At 40.6% G+C, this 24,040-nt stretch overlaps 3 protein-coding genes across 3 annotated transcripts; all 3 read right to left on the bottom strand.

Annotated features, from left to right (window-relative positions):
* Positions 1–343: 343 nt before the first annotated feature.
* Positions 344–6,730, bottom strand: cacybp (calcyclin binding protein). The gene is made up of 7 exons (XM_072704084.1): positions 6,678–6,730; positions 5,132–5,261; positions 4,651–4,864; positions 2,308–2,404; positions 1,662–1,761; positions 1,458–1,552; positions 344–763 (listed from the first exon to the last, which is right to left on the bottom strand). Exons 1-7 carry the CDS (start codon positions 6,713–6,715, stop codon positions 604–606), a joined length of 834 nt encoding a protein of 277 aa, XP_072560185.1. The 5' UTR covers positions 6,716–6,730; the 3' UTR covers positions 344–603.
* A 3,380-nt stretch (positions 6,731–10,110) lies between these two features.
* On the bottom strand, positions 10,111–11,257 carry mrps14 (mitochondrial ribosomal protein S14). The gene is made up of 3 exons (XM_023798675.2): positions 11,132–11,257; positions 10,581–10,745; positions 10,111–10,411 (listed from the first exon to the last, which is right to left on the bottom strand). Exons 1-3 carry the CDS (start codon positions 11,207–11,209, stop codon positions 10,229–10,231), a joined length of 426 nt encoding a protein of 141 aa, XP_023654443.1. The 5' UTR covers positions 11,210–11,257; the 3' UTR covers positions 10,111–10,228.
* A 2,060-nt stretch (positions 11,258–13,317) lies between these two features.
* LOC111836958 (uncharacterized protein KIAA0040 homolog) lies at positions 13,318–18,886 on the bottom strand. Its single transcript, XM_023798673.2, has 2 exons — positions 18,646–18,886; positions 13,318–15,999 (listed from the first exon to the last, which is right to left on the bottom strand). Exon 2 carries the CDS (start codon positions 15,520–15,522, stop codon positions 15,199–15,201), a length of 324 nt encoding a protein of 107 aa, XP_023654441.1. The 5' UTR covers positions 15,523–15,999; positions 18,646–18,886; the 3' UTR covers positions 13,318–15,198.
* Positions 18,887–24,040: the final 5,154 nt, after the last annotated feature.

Genomic DNA, 24,040 nt, shown 5'->3' with positions numbered 1-24,040 from the left:
ATCTTTTAATTTTCTCCACAGCTGTACATTATATGTGTGTGTGTCATTTTTGTGGGGACTCTCCATTAATTTCTATGGGAAAAACCCTAATCCCAGCAATGAGAACCTTAAGCCCTACCCAGCCCTAACCTTAGCTGTAAGTAATCAAACAAAATATGAGACTTTTGGCATTTTTAGTTTTCTTGATTGTAGTCACACATTTTTATAAAATTGAGTTTCCCCTCCTGAGGACCAAAAAGGTGATCATCACAACATTAAAATGACAGGTTCTTATCATACACACACTCACACACATACACAGATACACACACACACACACACACAAGTTGGCATTACTACAGTGTTTTCCATATAAGTTTTATTTGTTCCAAACATTCCAATCATGTTTTTTCCAATTAACATAATAGATACAAAATCAGATGTATTAAGATAATTGTCTAACTACATTTCAGTAACAACAGTTATGCCACTTTACACATACTGTAATTTTTAAAGTACACAGACAGAGCAGTTTTTCCAGTAAAACACCAGACCAATGCCAGGTCAGCCGCATTACTTCCCCACGTAACAGCAGAAGGGTGACACGCTGCACCCTTTGGTGGCTCAGAAGTCCATGACTTCCCCTTTCAGCTTCTTCTCCTGGGACTCAGTCCAGGCCTTGCTGATGGTGCGCTTCATCTCATCATCGCCCTCCGAATAGATCTTCTTCAGCATGTTCATGAGTCCCTCGCCAGGATCTGCATTCTCATCATAGCTGGGCTTCCTGTCAAAATCAGTAACGCCCTTCAGCAATATAATAAAACATCTTGCACAGGCATAAAAAGACGTTTGGAACTTTCACTCCATTAAACTTTAATAATAAGTCAGTTCCACCTCAGCTGTTAAGCTATGCCTATTGCAAGAAAAACCTCATCAGTTTGGCTTCCTGACCAATTGATTTGTTAGAATGTGGATCATGGATGGGTGGCACTGTGTTTCAGTAAGTAGCAGTACAGCCTCACATCTCAAGGGTTACGTGCATGATTCTTGCCCCTAGGTCTACATAGAGCTTGCATGTTCCCCTCCTGTTTCTCTAGATTTCATTCTGCAGTTCAAAAATGTAGTTACAGTAGGTGAGTTTTTGTCATTTATTTTTCCATGTCTTGTCTGAAAGTCTGCCCTACAATGAACTGGCATTCCAGCAATGGTGTATTCCTGTCTTGGGGCCTATGCAGCCTGGGAGAGTCTTCAATTCCCCCCCGATCCTGAGCAGAATAAGCGGTTAGAAGATGGACAGACATATTATTAATGGATGCACCCCTGCTTCATGTGTAGAGAACTGGGGCCTTTGAAATGCCTATAGTGTGTGATTAAGTGAATGACAGTAACAGCTACAGAGGCCACAGCTTGTGTTTGGCAAGCTTGCAGGAGCCCTGAGTAATGAACCAGAAGACCAATGCCAGGCCTGGTTCACTCACTCTTTATCTTTGGTCTGCTTTTCCACCTGGGTCAAACACTCCCACCTCTTCTGTGTCTTCTTTTTGCACATAACCAAGACCATGTCCGTTTTTATCTGTAAGACATAAACCAGATATAAACCAGGCACGAGGGGGTAGTCTGCCATGCCATGCAGTATATGAGACCAAACCATTTCTGTACATTTCCGTGAACCCAGTGCTGACCTTCCTGCAGCTTTCCGTAACATTTATAGGACAAAGAAGATTGTTAATGGTCATTTGATGGTTCTTCCCATCAAGGTCCTTAACAAGCAGCACAAAGGATCTGCAAGACAAAATCGATTTAATTATATAACCATGTGGACTTTCTTACTTACTATGCAATAATCTTCAAGGATAAAAAAAGCAATTGTTATATTGATAATTAACTGATAATTATATTGATGCTTGTTTGGAAATTCTTTTTGCCTATTCTGCCTTGCTCTCCATGAGACACATGTAGGTGAGAGCAAGCTTGGCAGCAAAGGGCAGCCACCTCAGAGCTGGGGATTAAGGGCCTTGCTCAAGGGCCCACAGATGTGTGACCATTCTGCTGAGGCTGGGTTTGAACTAGAATAACAGAATAATAAGCCATTCCTTCCCTATACCAGAGATATTAATAAAGTACCATCAACATGACAATGCCCCTCAGAATATGTGCAAGTTACTGTACCATCAGATGATCAAGTCCCTCAGAATGTATGTGTATGTAGGAGGCAGAGGTCATCTTCATAAACTTTTGAAGAAACATCTTGCATGAAGAAACATAATTCATAACTTAAAACAAAGACCATAAAAAGCTAATGTAACCTGCAGTGATCTCTGACATTACCTTTCAGTAAAACTAGTTTCCACATTTTCAGGTGCTAATTTATGGACTCCTTTTAGGGTTATGTAGATTTTTACAAAATTATCCGACTGGTCCCATCCTGCACAGCAAAAAGTAAATACAAAATGATTATCAAATCTAAAAGCTGCAAACAGTTCCTCTGGCTTATTTCTAGAAACAAATGAATTTCCAGAATATTTCACACAAAGTCTAGACAACACCATCATGAACATTCCCTAAAAATTATTTTCAGCACCTTACATTTTACTTCAGAATTGAGAAAATCTGAACTTCAGAACTGGAAAACAATACAACTTTGAGTATATCCACATTTTGTAGAAAACATTACTTAAGTCTAAATTAATTCTAATTTTAATATTGCACTTTATTTTAACAAAAATTGCAAATGCTATAAGCACTATGCAGGAACGTTTTTGTGTCAGTATCTTGGGGGCTCATTTATTAAAATAATGTACAATTATATAAAAAAGAAAATGAAAACGATCTTAAGAAAAATAAAAGTCAGATTTATAAAATCTTGCATGAACCGTGATGCGCATCGTACAGGTTATAAATCCCATATATCGAAGAAGCATTGGCACGCGTGCGCGCTTACGGGACCATCCCACTACCACCCACTAATTACCCTACATTGGCAACGCAAATTAGCCACAATACATGAACGGACACATCCTACACCTGCAACACTATTTTAGAGAAAATGGCCGAAACAGTAATAAAAAAAAGGAATTTCTAGAAATGTGAAATGAAGACTTCATGATGTCCAAAGTAGAGGAATGCCAATTGAATTTATCTGGTAGTACCTATCCCTGTGGCTGCCGCTGTTAACGCAGTCAGCTCAACAAGCCTAACAATGACAGATGTGATAAAACAAACAAAAAACAAAGGCTGGATTTAAAATCCGTTGAATCAGTGTATCTTTTCTCTAAGTGTGGTTAACAGCTACCGGATCAAGTGTGTAACCGCTGTCTCTTGTGAATAGTAGGCTACATGGAAATATCAGTCAAAGAAAATGTACATATAGGAATGAAACTGCTTTCAGTGCAGTCAGTAGCAATTATATCACGGATGCCGGACATTGCTGCAAATTGCATTGTAATTGGCCTGTATATTTACACTAGGGAAACTTCATGTTTGGGCTACCGCAATTAGTCGACGTACTCGATGACGTCGATGCTGAAAATGCGTCGACATCAATATTTTAAATCGACACATCTTTAGAATTAGAATTAGGTGATCAGTGGTCATTGTCAACACACCACGGCACACAGTGCGCAACAACGAAATGTGTCCTCTGCATTTAACCCATATGTGACTTTCGTGACATAGCAAGGGGCAGTTAATTAATATTTTTATTATTTTAATAAAATTACCTTTATTATTTCTAAAACGCTCCAATGAATTATAACAAGTGTTTTAGTTTAATATGACTGCTTAATTAGGAGGCTAGTTCCAATTATCACAAAAGAAAAACGTGGTTTTACACTGTGCAAACTGCGATGACAGAACACAGCGGCACTAGTGCTCCGCATGAGAAAACTCACAGGCGCTATTCCGGACGAGGGACCGCCAGAGTAGGCAAACCACCCCAAGTGCTGTCTATTCATCTTTATTAAATTAGCATTAGAACGGAGAGCTTTTTAATATATTTTGTCCTTGTAGCTTCTTAACACAATCTACCTTCCTGCTACCTCCATTGAATAAGTGTCTATGAAAATGCTTAGGCTAAAATCTGGGCGTATTCTATGTTGATTGATGGTGCCTGTGTGTGCGTTGGTGCACGTTGTACTGGGACCAGTGTCATCTCGTAAACTGAAACCGAAATGAAAATGGACACCCAATAAAAGAAAATAACCCGTGAACTGATTTAAAAATGAAAACCATATCCACAAAAAAAACTGTGACTTCGGACAGACGGATATATAGATAGATAGAAACAGACATAATCCCGAAGTTTTTATCTGAATGTCGCTACGTACCTACGAGTTCTTCAGGGTACGTTTTGTTTATATTGTTCCTTTATAGATTCCAAAATCTTGGTATAAATGTTCCTATGAATAATGTTTCGTTCGTACGAAGCCTCTTTAAATGAACACCCCAAGATCCCTATGTAATATCCTACGTAAATAAACGGATACATTGAAAATTACTATAGCAGCCCTGAATATACCGTATTTATTGACTTTGCGGGGGGTTTCATGTATTGTGGCTAATTTGCGTTGCCAATGTAGGGTAATTAGTGGGTGGTAGTGGGATGGTCCCGTAATCTCAGATAAACAGACAGGTAGGTAGGTGGCGAGTTACTGTAGAATTAGTAAGAAATACCGTAGTTATTAATCTTGACGGTGTAGGCCTTATTGGAGGCTCCGCTCATCCCCGCCGCCGGCGTCGCCGCTCGCTTCTCTGCCTCCTGCCGTTTGCCTGCAATCTCCTCTCTGATTTTCTTTTGCTCCTGGGCCAGGACGTCCCGGACACGCTTTCTTTCACATTTTTCTATGACACATTTTATCTCCCGGAGGTCGCTCTCTAGCTCGATGATCTAAGGGGAATGACAGTGACCGATATCGATACACAGATTACTCACCGACCTAGACTGAAAAATCAGGGACCTGGACCGGACCTTTACCCAGCCCCTCGATTAACCTAACCAGACAAGCAAAGCATTAGCTAATTTTATTACTGAACCATAAACCGACATCTAACCATAAACATTAAATTCAGTGTATTACCGAGCCAAACTATGACGCGCTTCCTACAGCAGACAGTTTATGTAATTTGGCGATGTCAGCACATTTTAGGTACTTGCCTGCTCGCCAATGTCCATCTTGACGGTATGAAACAGACCTGCAGTTACTAAACAATCAGCCGCCAGCACCATCAAGAAAGCGAAGCGAAGCCCGGAAGTGCCGAACGGGCACCAGGTCCAGCAGCATGTTCTAGAAACGAGGAAGACTTCCGGTGGTTTGGTTTCAAAATAAAATCCATTCTAAAAATTGTCTGTGGGAAACTTCATCCTCATACAACCCTCTGAAAAGACAACCTCAAATAAGGAGACTGTTAGACATCTGCCACATCAGACTACTGCCGATCCACCCATCTAGATAAGAAATATCAATTATATTATTTGCAAAAAAGCATTATTCTATAATTGCATAACAAGTGGATTAAAGGAACAATTGTTAAAACGACGTTTTTGTAGGAAATATAATTTGTATTTTTTTTAATCTCCAGAATGAACACAGATTGTAATTCCATATTATATCAGATGCATCAGAACTTCACTTTACTTATGAAGTTTGGTTCTTAAATGTACTCTTTGACACATTAAACAGATTAGGTTATATATAGAAAAAAGAGCACCAGAAGAATTTCATCCTGTCCGTAGGTGGGAAGTAGGAACAATGTAATTTATATCATGTCTCATGTAGCCTGACAGCTGGGTGAATTTAGGAAGAGGCTTCTTAAATGTGTGCTTTTTGGCACAGTAGTTTTAAAATGTAGTCTAACGGTTCATAAATGGGCTAACATCACATGGTAGCTCTATAAGAAATGTCAAATATGAAGATGATACAATCATTGCCATCACCACTGACAACAACGAAACACAGTATCAGATAGTGGTGGACAAAGTATTCTCCTGGGGCACTGACAATGACCTCCAGCTCAACAATTGCAGAACCTTTGAGAATGCTGTGAACTTCAGGCACTCTCAGAACACCAAAGCCCCCACTCCATATCAACACTCAACAAATTACAGTAACAGATTCTTTCACATTTCTGGGCACCTCCATTTGCAGTTCCCTAAAATTGTGGATTAATTCAGACCAGAGGCGGAGTCAGACATTTTATACACCCGGGGCTTAGCCCCTAAGGGTAGTATGCATGTGGGATTGGGGGGGGGGGGGGGGTTGGGGTTAGAAATGACTGAAAAACATGCTGTGAAGTTGAAGATTTATTAGGCTGTGACTCTACTAACCTATCAGAAGCTTCTTAAGCTCAGAATGGAATCGTCTGGAGTTTTCTTATTAATTAAAGACACAATAAACTTAGTGTATATATACTCCTAAATTTGATGAAAGTGATAAAAAAATAGACATCTCTCTCTCTCTCTCTCTTTATTCTGACATTTAACTAATTCAAAAGATATTTCAATATTTATTTATATAAAACAAAAAAGTTTACTCTAAATTGATGTTTAACAGTAAAAAAAATGTTTTTATGTTTTTTCCCTAAAGTGTATGTAAATATTTGGTTTCAACTGTGAATATACTGCTGTGTATTGAAATTCCTCTTTTTTTGCATAGAAATATATTGAACAACATACAAAGCATAATATATAAAATAACATTTACCTGAGTTTTTTTCTGTGAAAGAAGCCCCTTATGTCCATTGTTGTGTACACCAGTATACATAACTGAAACCGATTTAGAGTGCTTTATTTAGCCGTGGAGGGTAACAACTGAAAATATGAAATAAACACACATGTAACCTAAGACTCTCTAAAAAAAAACAGCATTGTTGTTCGGCTTTTCATTTCGCCATTTCTTGATTCACTCGAAGAGCAAGTAACGTAATATGGGTCACGTGATCAGTTTGATATCAATCTTTTGTCAGCGTCATATTTACATTAGCTATTTGTACAGTACGAATGATTTGCTTTGGTACCTGGTCAAACTTAAGCTCTCCTCTGTCTGCCTGTCTGCACTTCTCCTACAGCAAATTCGCAGGCAGCAGCTTCTCCCCCCTCGCTCACATGCGTAAGTGCTGTGCTCAGTCGCCTAGTGCCTGACCTCGGATCATACCAAAATTATGGGGAATTTACGACTGTGCGCTATGTGCTTCGAATATTGTGTGTAGTTTTTGTTTTATACAGTTGTCAGTCAGGCATCTAACTATGAAATAAATTACACTCCAAAAGACCCTGGGCTTCTGAAACAACAACCCGGGCTTAAGCCCAGTAAGCCACCCCCCCGCTCCGCCAATGATTCAGACATTGTCAAGACTAGGAAGACTCCAGTGAAATGTCACCAAGGCCTAAAAGATCTGTGCTCTGCCCTGTCATTTGTTGAACAGCCACACACTCAATGCACCACTAAATGTGGCAAAGGAATCATGCATGATCCCTCACATCCTAATCGGAATCAGTTTCAACTGCTTCCCTCATGTAGACTATTCAGATAACTAACCCTCAAAACAACCCACTTCAAGAACAGCTTCTCCCCCAGTTCCTGCTGCTTTTTAACAACAATGCAACATTTGCACAATTTCAGTGTTTACTTTCTCATCAACAGACCCCTGAAGATCTATTTGCACATTATAATTGCACATTGCATGTTACACGTTATGCAGTATATGTACAGATCTACACTCACCTAAAGGATTATTAGGAACACCATACTAATACAGTGTTTGACCCCCTTTCACCTTCAGAACTGCCTTAATTCTACGTGGCATTGATTCAACAAGGTGCTGAAAGCATTTAGAAATGTTGGCCCATATTGATAGGATAGCATCTTGCAGTTGATGGAGATTTGTGGGATGCACATCCAGGGCACGAAGCTCCCGTTCCACCACATCCCAAAGATGCTCTATTGGGTTGAGATCTGGTGACTGTGGGGGCCATTTTAGTTCAGTGAACTCATTGTCATGTTCAAGAAACCAATTTGAAATGATTCGAGCTTTGTGACATGGTGCATTATCCTGCTGGAAGTAGCCATCAGAGGATGGGTACATGGTGGTCATAAAGGGATGGACATGGTCAGAAACAATGCTCAGGTAGGCCGTGGCATTTAAACGATGCCCAATTGGCACTAAGGGGCCTAAAGTGTACCAAGAAAACATCCCCCACACCATTACACAGCCACCACCAGACTGCACAATGGTAACAAGGCATGATGGATCCATGTTCTCATTCTGTTTACGCCAAATTCTGACTCTACCATTTGAATGTCTCAACAGAAATGAAGACTCATCAGACCAGGCAACATTTTTCCAGTCTTCAACTGTCCAATTTTGGTGAGCTCTTGCAAATTATAGCCTCTTTTTCCTATTTATAGTGGAGATGAGTAGTACCCGGTGGGGTCTTCTGCTGTTGTAGCCCATCTGCCTCAAGGTTGTGCGTGTTGTGGCTTCACAAATGCTTTGCTGCATACCTCGGTTGTAACGAGTGGTTATTTCAGTCAAACTTGCTCTTCTATCAGCTTGAATCAGTCGGCCCATTCTCCTCTGTTACGACCCTGTCTAGGGGTTAGGGTGTAACAGAGGAAGGGAATGGGGAAAGGGGAACGAGGGGAACACAGGGTGTGGTGTACAAGGGAACACACGTGGACAAAGGGGATATTTTTATAGTTTTTTATATTTTATTCACGCAAGACAGACACAGAACAAATGATCCAGGTGCGTAAAACTCAGGAGTGACTATTGCCAAAATAATAAACAAAACCCACTTACCAAACACAACCCCTATCTAGCTTAACTAAGTGCGAAAACCAAATAACAAGTGTTAACCCTTACTCCCTATCCAAAAACAGTCACAAAAACTTCCAAACAAAACCGGCAATCACTCCCTAAGCACCAAACAATCATACAAAACATACACACAGTAAAGCGTCAAAGTGAGAGGGGCGCGCGAAGACGTAAACCAAAAGCAAGCAAAAAGATCGATAACCAGAAAATCAAGCAGACCGGGCGAAAGTACAGAAAGGGCTAGGCAAAGAATCGTTAGTCAAGGAAATCAAAAGTCATACACAAGTAATCAAAACCAAAGAAAGCAAACCACAATAATCAAGAAACGAGCTAAGCTCTCGAAGTGTCTCTCTGTCCGGCTTTTATCCCTCTCCGGACGGACGTGACGAGGTCGGGCTGGGCCGGAAACGAAGGCGGGGTCCGGAGGTAGGGGTGGAGCCAGGCCAGGTCGTGGGCATGGTCGTGGGCGGAGTTCGGATGTGGAGACGGAGTAAAAACAGCGGCACGTAACACCTCTGACCTCTAGCATCAACAAGGCATTTTCGCCCACAGGACTGCCGCATACTGGATGTTTTTCCGATTGCACACCATTCTTTGTAAACCCTAGAAATGGTTGTGCGTGAAAACCCCAGTAACTGAGCAGATTGTGAAATACTCAGACCGGCCCGTCTGGCACCCACAACTATGCCACGCTCAAAATTGCTTAAATCACCTTTCTTTCCCATTCTGACAGTTTGGAGTTCAGGAGATTGTCTTGACCAGGACCACACCCCTAAATGCATTGAAGCAACTGCCATGTGATTGGTTGATTAGATCATTGCATTAATGAGAAATTGAACAGGTGTTCCTAATAATCCTTTAGGTGAGTGTATGTTGTCTGTGTTGTACTTGTGTCACCTTGCAGCATTGCACTATTTAAACTTTCACAAACTTCTATTTTCATCACCTACCTTGTGTTTACACCTCTCTGTTGTGTTTTTATTTTGCCCACATTATGTCTAATTATTAATTATCTAATCTCATGGTGTCTCCAAGTGTAGCAAGCTATGTCAATCACATTCACATAACATTCGATGTTGGCATTAATATTGCATTAATATCACATTATATTATCCAGCCCTATAAAAAACATCCATTTTTCGATTTCAGTAAAAAATACTGCCTTTGTGATGTCATTTGGCACCGGTACCAGTTTTTACACCAGTGGAACCCAAATACTTTTACCCTACTTTTGGTACTTTCTCAATGTGGAGTGCGGTGGAAAAGTGCCCTAAATACTATATATCACACCTGCATACATTTAAGTAAATTTAAAAATAATAAACAAACAATACATTCTTTTATTACATTAACACAAATGTGGGTGAAACATTAATTTTGCTTGTAATGAGGCCTGAGAGCCCAGATTTGTCCACTGTCTCTTTACAAAGGAAAGAAGTCACCACATTGCACGCTGGATCCCAGACATCTGGTTATGGTCACTGAGGTGACGGAAAACAATGCGGCTGAGGCGCCATTTCTTCTTCACACCGCGGGGCCGTGATGTCATCACACAGCGATTGCGGATGCGCACTGGACAGCTGTCCCTTGGCAGGTCAGCAATCTCTTTATCTGCCACTTCCTACATGCAAATCAAAGAATCAGCTAGATGCAACACAGTTGGTTTGAATGTGTGGGTATAAGAACAGAAAACACACACTTATAAAGATGTGTTACTCTTCCAAGACAACTCAGAGACTGTCTAGGGAAATATGTACATTGAAGCGCCAGTCAGCTGAAAAGACCCATACCTGCAGCTCTTTGGGGAGGATGGTGTTTTTTCTTAGCGCATTGATGCGCAGCCGTTCGTCTGCATACTCGAAGGCCATTTTTCTCCTCTTCACATCCCGCAGCATTTTCCAATTTACATAATAACCTCTGACCTGCTCCACAGCACACACTGGGCTCCTAAACGCCTAGACAAGTTTATATTTTCACAAATCGTTGCATTTAGGTTTAAAGATATAAACAGTACCCCCCCTCCATCTTAGATTTAATTATCCTAATTCTGTACCACAAAAAACACACCTTTCATACAATCCGCAATGCGAAAACTATCATCACGAACATTCAGAATGTGCATTAATCGGATTCCATTAATTGTAAGAAAATATTTAACTACAATCGCTGTGAAAACTTGAATATAGCAGGCGGATAATGGATAAAACTAGAAAAGCTAAGTTAGATACAATTCAATGACGTTTACACATTGTCGCTGGTCCTGATCATCTTAGCTTAATTATACCATTACTGTTAAATCTAAAAAAGACAAAGTAGAATATAGAATAGTATGCACCCTTACCGAAAGTGATACGCAAAATGAAGACAATAAAACCCCTGACCCTAGATTAACAACCTTTTTTAGAACAGCAGACGCCATGATTATCAACACTCAACATTCAAACTAAACTTTATTTAAAACAATCATGCTCTCACATTATAGTGCAGATCCAACAATATTCAAAGCCAACTTTATTTACAACAAAATGCCTCCATTTAATATTACACGCACACCATGCAAAACCATTTATTTTAAAAAACATGCTTTCCCCGCTTCATCGGACATTTAATTTTAATTGGATTTTCATAAAATTTTATTAAAATATTATCAGACAAAAGGGAGGAAATCGAATTTCCACACAACACACTACGGACTTTCAAAATCAAAATTCTTTAACACTGATTTAAATGTGGGAATGACCCTTTTATATAGAAAGGCACGTTCAAGCGTTTTTTTATTTTTCAAATGACGTTTTTACAAGTACGTGTATATAATTACAGATAAGCTAGTCATAGTTTACGAATAAGTTCATTGTATTGTTAATTTGAATTGAGATTTACTTAAAAAAACTGAAAATTATGATGCTGAAATGTTTTCAATAAATATAATCATAAACAAATGTATAATGTTTTCAATTCACATTTTAAGAAATTTGAATCCTCTAATTTAATGCTTTTAAAGGGACAGTTAACGGCAAAATTGAAAAAAGTTTTATAGAGGTTTTCGTGCTATCTATCCATCTGCATTGTTATGCTGGGACTTTCTCATACCGAACTCCGCACACCAATCTCTGCGCAGAAGATACGAGCGCGAGCTCGCTATCTTCTCAGCCTCCGTATTTTACAATTGTGGTTCTTTTCCTTCAAAATTGTGAGAGGAAGTGGTTCAATATTTATATTTTTGCATTATAATATGTAATATTCATTCAGCTATCATAATAAAGATACACACTTATACAGAAAAAGGGTTGTCGTGTTTTAATGAAATTTTAATACTTATTAACGGCATTATTCCATAAGTTTCCAAAAATGTGTATGTCCTGATTGTAATATATGGAAATCAATACCAATATAACACCAATATAAAAAAAAAACTGGAACGTACAACAATAGAAGTCCCTGGTTGCCAAAAAATTGTAAAAATGTATCAATTAGCATTTACCTATAAGGACTTTCATATAATTTATTTAAAATGCTTTTCATATTAGAGTCTCAGGAAGCACTTTGCTGCAGTATACCTGAGTGACTTTGCTTGAATGGCAGCATGAGGTGAGGAGAAATGTAATATAATCAGACTTTTGGAGGCTTGGAGGCATACTGCCAAAGTTCACCTATAGATGGCAGCACATCTCATTGGAAATACAGCTGGGTGGTGGCTTGACCTAATGACCTGTGGGTGGAAACTGTTCTGAAGTCTTGATTTCATACTCTTCCTGCATCTTCCTGATGGTAGGAGTGTGATGCAGCTCTGACAGGGGTGGGGACTGTCTTCCATGATGCAGTGGGCCCTTCTAATGACCGTAGTGTGATGAATGCTCCCCAGAGCTGTTAGAGATGTAGCCATCAAACCCCTATCCTCAGTTAGGGTATAAACTAGGACCCAAGAAAAGCTGCCTTGTCTCCCTGAATGCCACTGAGATTGAGTTCCATGCATAACATGATTAAAGGAAAAAAATTCTAGTGTTAGATGAAAAATAGTAAAGTGGACCAGTATAAATATCCTTCGAAGTGTGGTACAGGCAGATGAAGTTCTGTGAAGTCCTGTTACATAACTATCCCACTACAAAAAGTGTTTTTGTTAAAATTTGACGAACGACCTGCTCGAACAGTGACACATCACAATCACTCTCACTTCCATTGGCCCTCTTCAGGGTGGTCACTCTTAAGGAAACAGATCCTTCCACAATCACTTTAATTTCCACTGGCCCTCTTCAGGGTGGTCACTCTTAAGGAAACAGATCCTTCCACAATCACTCTCATTTCCACTGGCCCTCTTCAGGGTGGTCACTCTTAAGGAAACAGATCATTCCACAATCACTCTCATTTCCACTGGCCCTCTTCAGGGTGGTCACTCTTAAGGAAACAGATCATTCCACAATCACTCTCATTTTCACTGGCCCTCTTCAGTGTGGTCACTTTTAAGGTAACAGATTCCTTCCACGACAGATGGCCAAATTCATACATACAAATTGAGACAATTTCAAAGACCATCCTTAATTTTTTTTTATGTACATTATATTTAATTAAAATCAACAATCATAATTATGTACATATATATATATATATATATATGGTATATATTGGCCTCATTACAATTATTATTACACACACACACACATTAGCATTGTCCATGTACCATGTGAAAAGCTCCTCTTTTTTCATATCAGTTGGACTATTCAGTCATTGTTAAATGGCCTTACATGCATGCCTGGGCTACACTCTACAGTCTTAATCAGTCACTGTACATATCTGAGATGAGTTATTATATGTAATCATTAACTGCAGTGACAACAGAACAAACAAAGCATTATCTGCAGTGATGAGTCATTAACTGCAGTTACACTTTCCTGAACTGCAGTGATGAGTTGCTGACTGTATTAATGAATAATTAACTGAATTGTATGAGATATCAGTGATCGCGTTCTAAAATGATGGGTGCCTTATAGCAATCGAGCTGCTTACACTCATAAATAAAACTCATCATGGCATCAGACCAGTTGTGCAATTTCTCTGTACAGACATACATAAATTAAAAGAGGAACATTTTTTATACAGACCGAATCCATTGAATAGGACAGAAAATTTTGCAATGACTAAATACTGATAATTCTGACTAAAAGACATGGTACTTCCCTGGAATTTGTGAGGGCAATATCCAATGGTGAATACAAACGGCCAAAATTGGTTTCCTCCGCAGGGTGGCTGGGCTCTCCCTTAGAGATAGGGTGAGGAGCTCGGTCATTCAGGAGGGACTCAGAGTAGAGCCACTGCTGCTCCGCATCGAGAGAAGCCAGATGAGGTGGCTTGAGCATCTGGTCAGGATGCCTCCTGGACGGCTCCCTGGTGAGGTGTTCCGGGCATGTCCCACTGGGAGGAGGCCCCGGGGAAGACCCAGGACACGCTGGAGAGATTATGTCTCTCGGCTGGCCGGGGAACGCCCCGGGATTCCCCTGGAGGAGCTGGACGAAGTGGCCGGGGAGAGGGAAGTCTGGGTTTCCATGCTTAGACTGCTGCCCCCGCAACCCGACCCAGAAAAGTGGTAGAGGATGGATGGATGGATGGATTGATGGATGGACGGATGAATATCCAATGGCATGTTTAGCATGTTGTATTTGTGAAAGCACAGTCAGTAATGGAACAAAAAGTCAAACTGCACTACAGTCATGTGCTGATGTGAATGGGTTCAGGCTCTTTGGTTTGTGGAACACATGTCCTCCATCAATCAGCTGTAGAATGGACAGCTCACAATACAGGAAACTATTCTGGGTTGCATTTGAGAGGAATGCCAAGCTGATAAAAATCAGTACATGAAAAAGATCCAGAATATTCCTTTTATAACATTGTGTCAATCAAATATTAAATATAACAGAAAGAAGCAGACAAAGAGTATATTTTACTTTTTGCATTAATATTGATGAGAAAGTAAAAACTGAGTATAGCAAAGAAATATTTTGCATTGCTTAATTTCCACCTTACTACTACAAACATAAACATTCATTTTAATGTCAGTCAAGTACAGAATCTGCCCTTTTAATATACTAGTAGATAATCATTCTCTCAGGAATCCATGTGAATCAGTCAGTCAGTGATGGTACCATTTTAGGTACCCAATTCCATACACACAAAAATGAGTGTCAGATTGTTAAAAAGGATTACATACGTACACTCATTTTTTCTGCGATCTGCTTACATTCAGTCCTTTCATAGTGCCTCTGAGCTGTGTCTTACTTTCTCTCTAATCTATGTCTTCACCAAAGGTATTTTTCTAAAATTATGCCCATTCACTTCCACTCTGTTTACATGGATTTTAAATGTGTGAACTGTGTGTGTGTGTGTGTATGTGCGAGCAGGTGTCTGTGTGCGTGCCCATTAAACCACTGTGAGTGTCATTCTTTCAGAAGCCATTGGTTCAGTCTTCACTGAGATCCAAAGGTCTTCATCCTTGGTGGTCTTCTTCTTCTTCTTTGCATCAGCTTTGGAGATGCCTGTGTGGTTCCTGGATTGGCAGCATCTGCCAGCTTTGTCCTTTTGACAGCAACAGCAATGACAGCAGATCACCAGCGAGGTGAGAAGGACCAGCGCTGGCAGTGAAAGAAGAATGGCAAGGCACACAGTGTTGTAGACGCCTTGGTCATGCTTGATGGCGGTGATGTTCCAAAAGCCTGTGAGAAACTGAAGAATAGTCTCACTCATGACTTTGTGTTAATGTCTGGGTTTTGGTCTGTCCCTGCAGGTATAATCTCTCTCTGCATGTACTGCAATTCCTCTAAGCAGAATGTGGAGTGTATATCGTCGGCTCAAAGCAAAGTACTTTAAAATAAGGACATTCTGAGAAAACTGTTATCGATCTGAAGATACAGCAGTCACCCCTGTGTCTTTTGGTGGCCCTGTTTTTTATTCAACTTGCATGTTTTGTTGCATTGTTGCTCCTATTAGGTGGCAAAATCATACAGTATGTAGAGCAGTTGTAGTTCAGCCAGGAAATTGATAGTACTCCTTGTTTTTAACTTCCAAAGTTTTTAAGACCAGCGCTTTGTTTATGGTTGGCTTTACTTTGAAATTTTGACACACACTTTTCATCAATGACTGCTCTGTGAAATGATCATCTCTCCAAACTACTTCCAATCTGCCGTCTGATGTAGATCTTGGAAAATCTCCAATAAATCATAGCTGTGAAGGAGAAGAAAAAATATCACAAAGTTTTAGATCTGACCTTTTTCTTCATTAGTGTAGTTTATAAAACCATTCATCGTTATATGTGTATTAAGTCTTTCTGCTTGCTTATAAAATGGAGAAAAAGCTCAGAGCTCCTATATCAGACTAACTAGTTAAGGGGCCATAGATTAAAAACATATATGTAACTATTAGACTAATGATCCAAGGTATTCAAGCAGGTGCACAAGCATCATAACCACTGTCTGATCACGTGATTTCCCATCATAGAAGATGTAGGGGATTTACAGAGATACAGAAAATCTTTTTCTGATAAAGGCACGGTAGCTTGTGTTCCATTTTCAGAAAACTCACAGAACAAATGACTTTACTGGATTTAAAAACAAAGCCTCTAAAGAAAATAAGTTGGAGTAAAAAACAAAGAGAAAAAACATCCGGTGACTATTGCTTTGACTTGCTTGACTGTCTTCATGGTGTCCAGCACCGAATAAGTGAAGGGCATGTAGCATTGTTTGCATAACCCAAGTGTGAAACAACATTCACAAGATTCACTTCCTGCTTTGTGCTTCCTGTATTACGACCACAGGAAATTGCAGTTAGTTGACAGCAGAGGTTGTTTAAGGTGTAAGATTTTAAGGTTATCAGACAAAGAACATAACTCTGGTGATGCTAAAATGACTCACAGGGACCAGTATGTTAAGCTATAACAAAAGCTTCGATCATTTTAAGATTATCCCAACCCCTTTCATTCCATATGGTAAATATTTACAACGTCTTGAAAACATGTTTAATGATACGTAACAAATAAATTATGATAGTAGCGCTGCCATAGTGTGCAGTTCTGTCCTGCGGCAGCTATTGAACAGTGCTCAGTAGGTACTGGCTAGTGTATTACTGCCATACAGTGCAATTCTGTCCTATGGCAATTATTGAAGAATGCTCAGCAGGCACTGACTCACATAGCACTTCCATACAGTGCAGGTGTGTCCTGTGGCAGCTATTGAGCAGTACTCAGCAGGCACTGGCTAGTGTAGCATATGGCCTCTCAAAATTAATTTTACATAGATTTCCTTTTTTTTAAATGCTGGTCATACGTTTGATTTGTCATGTGTCACATAGGTTGTAACTCAGGGACAGTCTGCACTGTAGCAACACTTAGGATCAGAGAACATTTTCAGATAAAATCCCTTTAGCAATTGGGGCTATATATAAGAGAATAGTGATACTTTATCGATCTTCGTAAGCTTGAGGGTCACAGCATAGGATCAGCCAGCGTGCAGCAACCCTGGAGCTGGGGGTCAGGGGCCTCGCTCAGGGGCCCGAGGGTGATGCTCTGCCAGCCATGGGATTTGAACTCACAACATTGCAGACATGGCCTTAGATCCCTAACCAGCTCATCTACACAGCCTTGCTTAGAAATGTGATTTAATGCATCCTCAGGTGAGGCAGTAAGCAGGTGCAATCATAATCCTAAACACTGGAGAATGCGAGTTTAATTGTAGATGAATCCTGATGACCTACAATTTATAACTAGAACTGAGACTTCCGCACATCTGGACTCAGAAGGTTTTCACAGTTCTGTAACCAAATCCTGTATCTGGAATGATTCCTTTACTGAACAGGCAGCTTATTTTTCTGCATCTTACTGTAGTGAGAGAGAAGTAATGTAGTCAGAACATTCACAGTTAGGTGAGAGCTTGATAAATCATGTTGGTGCATAGATACTTATTTTTGTAGCTAAGCTGGATGCAGCAGTGCTATTGTATCCTCCGTGTGTCGGTGCGCAAAAATTTTCCACTCATTTGCCAAATTTGTTGTGGACGACATCCATAGTTCTCAGAAATCTCTTCTGTTTTTAAAATACTTCTAAAAATGAATTATGAATCAGTCAAATATAAACTTTTTCAATCATTTAGTCTGTAATGGGTTGAAGTTACTATGCCAGGTTTTGTCAGATAACTGTGCCTAGCTGATAAGCATGAATAGGATAAGAGTTGAGCAGATGGATGGATGGATGGATGGATGGACTATTTTAAAACTGAATAAATTATGGCAGTTTGTGTGCAGTAATCTCATAGTGATGATCTTGATCTATATAACTACATTTTGTTGATTTTTAATGTAATATTTACCTTGTATGCAGCATGATATAATCATTTGTTAGCAAATGGCTTTGAGGCTTTCCCTGGCCTTTTGTGTGCCTGGATATGAGAATGTGAGATTATTTTATTTCTGTAAGCTTCTTATTTGTGAATTTTTAATATGGCTGTGAAACACATGAGGTCTCAAGTGCTGAAATGCTAAAAACAGCAACACAACCATTACCAGAAATGTATAACTGCTTCATATTTCACTGCTGAAGTACAGCGATCTCCTAATAGCACTAACAGTAGGTTTGCATTTTTTTCAAGGTTTGCTCTGACATATTTTAGCCAAGCAGCATAACTCAAGCATAAACCTGTTACAGTCAGTTAGCTTCACTTTCCATCATGCATAGACTAAGTTGAGTGACTCCACGCAAAGTTGGATCCAAGTAACAGCTTTGCTATGGCATGATTTTGTCCAGCTAGTCAACACACAGCAATTATAAGCATGAGATTGCAGCATCACTACAATTGCTTAAGCTCAAGGATGGAGTCTTACCATGATGAAGCTACTTCAGATTTTCAGGTTAGACTTTTTGCCTTTTTCTGCGATCTGCTTACATTCAGTCCTTTCATAGTGCCTCTGAGCTGTGTCTTACTTTCTCTCTAATCTATGTCTTCACCAAAGGTAAGTTTCAGCTATTTAACCAACTCGATCTCCTCCTTTTCCTGTCTTCTGTCTGAGCTCGCGCTGCCTTGCCTGCATGCTGCATTCTTGTGGCTGGTTTATGCTCACAACCTCCCTGTGATGTCAGAGTATCAGGCTTCCTGTAAGGAAGCAGTTGGGTGTGGTACGAGCAAGTGACAAACAGAAAGAGAGACTGAGCAAGAGGAGAGAAGCAAATAACAAAATGGATGTGCAAAATAGCCATTAAATAAGTGAAACTGTAATACATGTAGTAAAATACTATAATTACATATATGTATGCAATGTCTGTTGTAAACCCTGTCTTGGAAGGCTTCGCAGTCTGACTGCACTTTTATTCCTAACAACTAGTCTTAACAAGTGCCTCATGGAGTTCAAACTAAAGCTGTGAAATTGGAATATAAAAAGTGTCCTCCGTCTTTCATTGATACACAGTAAGGTGATTGTTTTTACCTGGATGAACAAATTTGTAAACATCTCTTTTGTCAGTCCTCTGTAGTACAGTCAGTTTTTCTAGTAATGAAAATGTTCACCTCTTCTTTTACTACTGATTTTTTGTTCTTTTTTTACATCATATAAAATCATCTGTGATGACAGTTATGGGTCACAAGCAACCTTGAGTGAACCCAGAAAGACAAGAACTCCTAGAACAGCCATCTTCTCTAGATGTATGAAGACATATACAGAATATAATTGGTGTTGGGTCAGCAGCTAACCCAACAGGTGAGATGAAAATGTCTTTTTAATAGTGAGAGTTCATATTAATTTTATACTTTATTAGCATCACCATTACATTAGCTAGGGTCTCCTGGCATCTTCTGTACTCTCCTTTATTGTTTTCTCATAGTTTTATGAAATCTGAAGCATGTACTGCTGAAAATCAGAAGCTGCATCAATCTGTAAAAGTCTTCCTATCAGCCTTAGCTTCCTGACAACTCGCTCACAAAATCACACATTTTATTAAAAATGGGTGCCCACAATTTGGCCAAATGAGCCACTGAACATCTCCTTTCAAAGACTGAGTGGAGGGAAACTCAGCAGATTGGCTGGCAGAGAGAGGGGCAGACTTTTCTCACAGCACTGGATCTGGCATATAGTGGCCCTCTGTCTGTGAATGGAAACTTCACTGCAGTATTTAGTTTGGCAAGAGGCTGACAAGCAGCCAAAAATAGCAACTACCGTTGCTAACCGGTACAAAAGCAAATAGAGTGAGTCAGCCATATAAAATGTGGCAGCTCAGAGCTTACGAAAACATGAATACCGTAAAATGAACTGGTGAGAGCTGATTCCCATTTATGGTAGGAGTTTATTGTAAAAGCAGTGTTTATGCTCTTAATAGTGAGCTGGCACAATGTGGTTATTTGCCACTAATAATGTTTGTTTTTACTGGTTCAAAGCATTAATAACTTTCCTTGTATACATTCTTAAATACGTCATCAATGTCAAATAAACACACATACAGACACAGCCACAAACACACAAATTAGCCACACAGTTTTCTGTGATTAATCTAGATTAATCACAGCTAATATTCAAATGTATATAAATTAGTACTAGGTACTAATTAGAGGACTGATTGGCTGAAGGGTCCACACATCTGAGTTTGTATGTACGTGTGTGTGTGCGCGCGTTTGTGTGTGTGCGTGTGTGTGTGTGTGTGTGTGTGTGTGTGTGTGTGTGTGTGTGTGTGTGTGTGGTGTGTGTGTGTGTGTGTGTGTAATAGTGTTTCCTAAAAGTCCCACGTACATAAGGGTTAAGTTACCAGAGGAACTGAGAACAGACAGGCGCTTCTGTTTTGAAAACCAAGGAAAATTATTCTGGTACGAATAATTGCTTATATAGGAGTAAAAAATGACACATTGTGAACATATTGGGAATGTTGAGTGAAATTAGTGTGAACTGTTATTAGGCTGCAAGAACTACCTGTTTGGCTACATGATAATAATCAGCACCCATGCATGTGTGTGTTATATCTGTGTATGTATATATTGATGATAATAATCAGCATTCGGTCTCCTCTGACCTCTAGCATCAACAAGGCATTTTCGCCCACAGGACTGCCGCATACTGGATGTTTTTCCCTTTGCACACCATTCTTTGTAAACCCTAGAAATGGTTGTGCGTGAAAATCCCAGTAACTGAGCAGATTGTGAAATACTCATACCGGCCCGTCTGGCACCAACAACCATGCCACGCTCAAAATTGCTTAAATCACCTTTCTTTCCCATTCTGACATTCAGTTTGGAGTTCAGGAGATTGTCTTGACCAGGACCACACCCCTAAATGCATTGAAGCAACTGCCATGTGATTGGTTGATTAGATAATTGCATTAATGAGAAATTGAACAGGTGTTCCTAATAATCCTTTAGGTGAGTGTATATATATATATAGTGACCTTCTCTGATGAAGAGAACAATGAATGAATGAAGAGGCAAGTGACCAAAAATGAGCTATTTATTTGGCTGTTGTTGGCCACAGCTATGCCACACAAATCATAACAAAAACACTTGCACCAGTGACACTTGCTGTCATACCAACCACAAACTCTTCTCTCTCCCCCATGTGCCTGTCTCGCTTCTCCCATGCATACACACCCCCTCCCCCCCCCCCCCCCCCCCACCGCATACACACACACACAAACTGCAGAAGGGGCAGATTCCCCCCCCCCCCCCCCCACCCATTCAACCAGTGCACTCCAAGAACTGAAAATACCCCAAATTAAACATCTGTAATAACAATTCCCAAACACAGTAACACACACACACAAATACACACAGACACATACACAGTGCTCCTCACACCTGCACTTAATGTTTCCCATTCCTTTTGAATGTCACTTGAGTTCATCCACCGATTCATGAGAAACTGTTGGGTAAGTTGACAGTCATCTCTGGCATTAAAAAGTTGCTTCCGCCCTGGGTGGTTTCTGACTGTTCCCAGTGCCTCTTGCTTCTCCTTATTCTTGTGTACTGCTGTCTTAGAAACTTTGAACCTGGAAGCAACCTGCTGCTCAGCATATTTCCTTAGATGTGTGGATATATATATTAATTTTTTATATTGAATTACAGTTTTTTCCAATCATTTTAACGTGTGTCTCAGTACCATGTCCACTTTTTCAAAACACTTCACACATGCACCATAACGCGCAGCCTTCCGGTAGCGGGGGGCCCGGGTACCTGGCCGCTGTGGGGCGGCTGGGTCCATGACCCGTCGGGGCTTTCCCGGCCGTCTGGGGGCTCTGGGGCGGCGTTGTTGTGGCCTCGCACACACACTGGGAATCATTCCATGTTAACCTGCACACTCATACATACACTCACAACACACAAACATACACACATACACAGTTACGTACACAAACACATACACGTATGCGTACACGCACACACATACACATACATATGCACACGCACACATACACACACTTTCATATCAACACACATACACTTAGAACGCACACACACATAGACATGCACGCACACATACACACAGGAGAGCCTAGGGCTCTCATCCCCTATTTTACCCCTGTTTCTCCTTGTATGGGTGTGGGTGTGAGAGTGTGTGTGAAAGTTGGTGTGTGGCTTCCACTCCCTCCTCTCAGATGCAGATACGGGTACGACGATATTTAGACAGTGTTCCTGGTGGTCTGCTTATGCATATATATTTTCTTTCGTTGGTATTAACGTATTTAATTCCAGGAGCAGATACTGACACAAGCACATTCCCATGTCATAATAGTACCACTGGTTTCTTTGTGTGTATACTGTTTGTGTGTGTCCCTGGATTTTATCTTTCAGATACAGCAGCTGGTGTGATGATACGGTGTAAAGCAGCAAGATGCAGAAGCTGTCCTCTTATTACTCTTTCTTTTTTGTTCTACTGTTTATGTATTATTTCTCTTTCCCTGTCTCTCTCTCTGACCTCCCTCCTTATTTTATTTTTATTTTTATTATGCATTTATTTATTTTTCTACTTCCTCTGTATCTCACCCCTTTCTCTCCTTTCTCACTTTCTCTATCTTTTTCCCACTAACCCCCCCTGTCAGCTCCGGCTTTGTGGCGCAATGACATACAACCGATTAATAAAGAGTATACCTCAAGTAACAAGAGGAGCTTAAATCCGAAGCTCCACTTGGCAAAATAAAAGTGTTGGCACAATAAAGCACCCAGACTAACATCCTGCTTGCAAAACTGCCGGACACGACAGGGGGAAGAAAAAAAAAAAAAAAAAAAAAAAAAACACATGCACCATACCATTGGACCTCCCCCAAATTTCATGAGTACTTCTCTCAGTCAGTGTTCGCCACCAGCAAAACTTTGTACAACTACAGCCGATTTATCAGATGTTTAGTTAATCTGTTCAAAACAGTTAACTTTCAGGTCAAAACCTAATGAAATTTAGAGCATTGTAAATTGAAACATGCTGCATTTTGACAGACAAATGACACTATGCACAAATAATTATGCTTTTAGCGGAAATTTCATAATTTTGTTTTTGTTTGCTGCTTCGTTAACATCTACACCATCTATTTAAATGAGGCCATGGAGTGTCCCCTTCCTTTTTGCAAGGCAACACAATGTAATCTGTGAAAATAGTGGGTATGGCAACACATATATTACAGTAAAACATTTACATTTATTCATTTAGCAGAATAAAGTATAAAAACAAAGTCCCGTTTCCCTCGCCCGGACTAGGGTCGCCGGGGCCCCACCTTGGAGCCAGGCCTGGGGGAGGGGCCCATTGGCGAGTGCCTGGTGGCCGGGCCTTGGCCCGTGGGGCCCGGCCGGGCACAGCCCGAAAGAGGCATGCGGGACTGTCCCCAGGTGGGCCCACACCCCGCAGGGGGAATGTCAGCGGTTCGGTGCTTTGTGGATCGGGTGGCAGCCAAGGGAGGCCCTGGCGGTCCGATCCCTGGCTGACAAAACTGGCTTTCGGGACATGGAATGTCACCTCTCTGGTGGGGAAGGAGCCTGAGCTTGTGCGTGAGGTTGAGAGGTATCGACTAGATATAGTCGGGCTCACCTCAACGCATAGCTTGGGTTCTGGAACCAATCTCCTGGAGAGGGGCTGGATGCTCTTCTATTCTGGAGTTGCGGCAGGTGAGCGACGCCGGGCTGGGGTGGGGCTATTGGTGGCCCCACAGCTCGGTGCATTAACAACGGAGTTTACCCCGGTGAACGAGAGGGCTGTTTCCCTGCGCCTTCGGGTCGGGGATAGGTCTCTGACTGTCATCTGCGCTTATGCGCCGAAT

The sequence above is a fragment of the Paramormyrops kingsleyae genome, chromosome 21 (assembly GCF_048594095.1).
Source record: "Paramormyrops kingsleyae isolate MSU_618 chromosome 21, PKINGS_0.4, whole genome shotgun sequence".
Taxonomy (NCBI): Eukaryota; Metazoa; Chordata; class Actinopteri; order Osteoglossiformes; family Mormyridae; genus Paramormyrops; species Paramormyrops kingsleyae.
The sequence above is the reverse complement of the archived record's forward strand: the minus strand, read 5'-3'. Positions and strand labels throughout refer to the sequence as shown.

Bases quoted from the DNA above. Each gene is read 5' to 3' on its own strand.
- mrps14 (XM_023798675.2), bottom strand. From the start codon at position 11,209: ATGGCGTCTGCTGTTCTAAAAAAGGTTGTTAATCTAGGGTCAGGGGTT. The intron at 10,746-11,131 runs GTAAGGGTGCAT...AAACTTGTCTAG, and splicing joins CATTTTGCGTATCACTTTCG to GCGTTTAGGAGCCCAGTGTG. The intron at 10,412-10,580 runs GTATGGGTCTTT...ATTTGCATGTAG, and splicing joins TCCTCCCCAAAGAGCTGCAG to GAAGTGGCAGATAAAGAGAT.
- cacybp (XM_072704084.1), bottom strand. From the start codon at position 6,715: ATGGACATAAGGGGCTTCTTTCACAGAAAAAAACTCAG. The intron at 2,405-4,650 runs GTATTTCTTACT...TTTGCTGTGCAG, and splicing joins CGTCAAGATTAATAACTACG to GATGGGACCAGTCGGATAAT. The intron at 1,762-2,307 runs GTAATGTCAGAG...TTTGTCTTGCAG, and splicing joins GAAACTAGTTTTACTGAAAG to ATCCTTTGTGCTGCTTGTTA.
- LOC111836958 (XM_023798673.2), bottom strand. From the start codon at position 15,522: ATGAGTGAGACTATTCTTCAGTTTCTCACAGGCTTTTGGAACATCACC.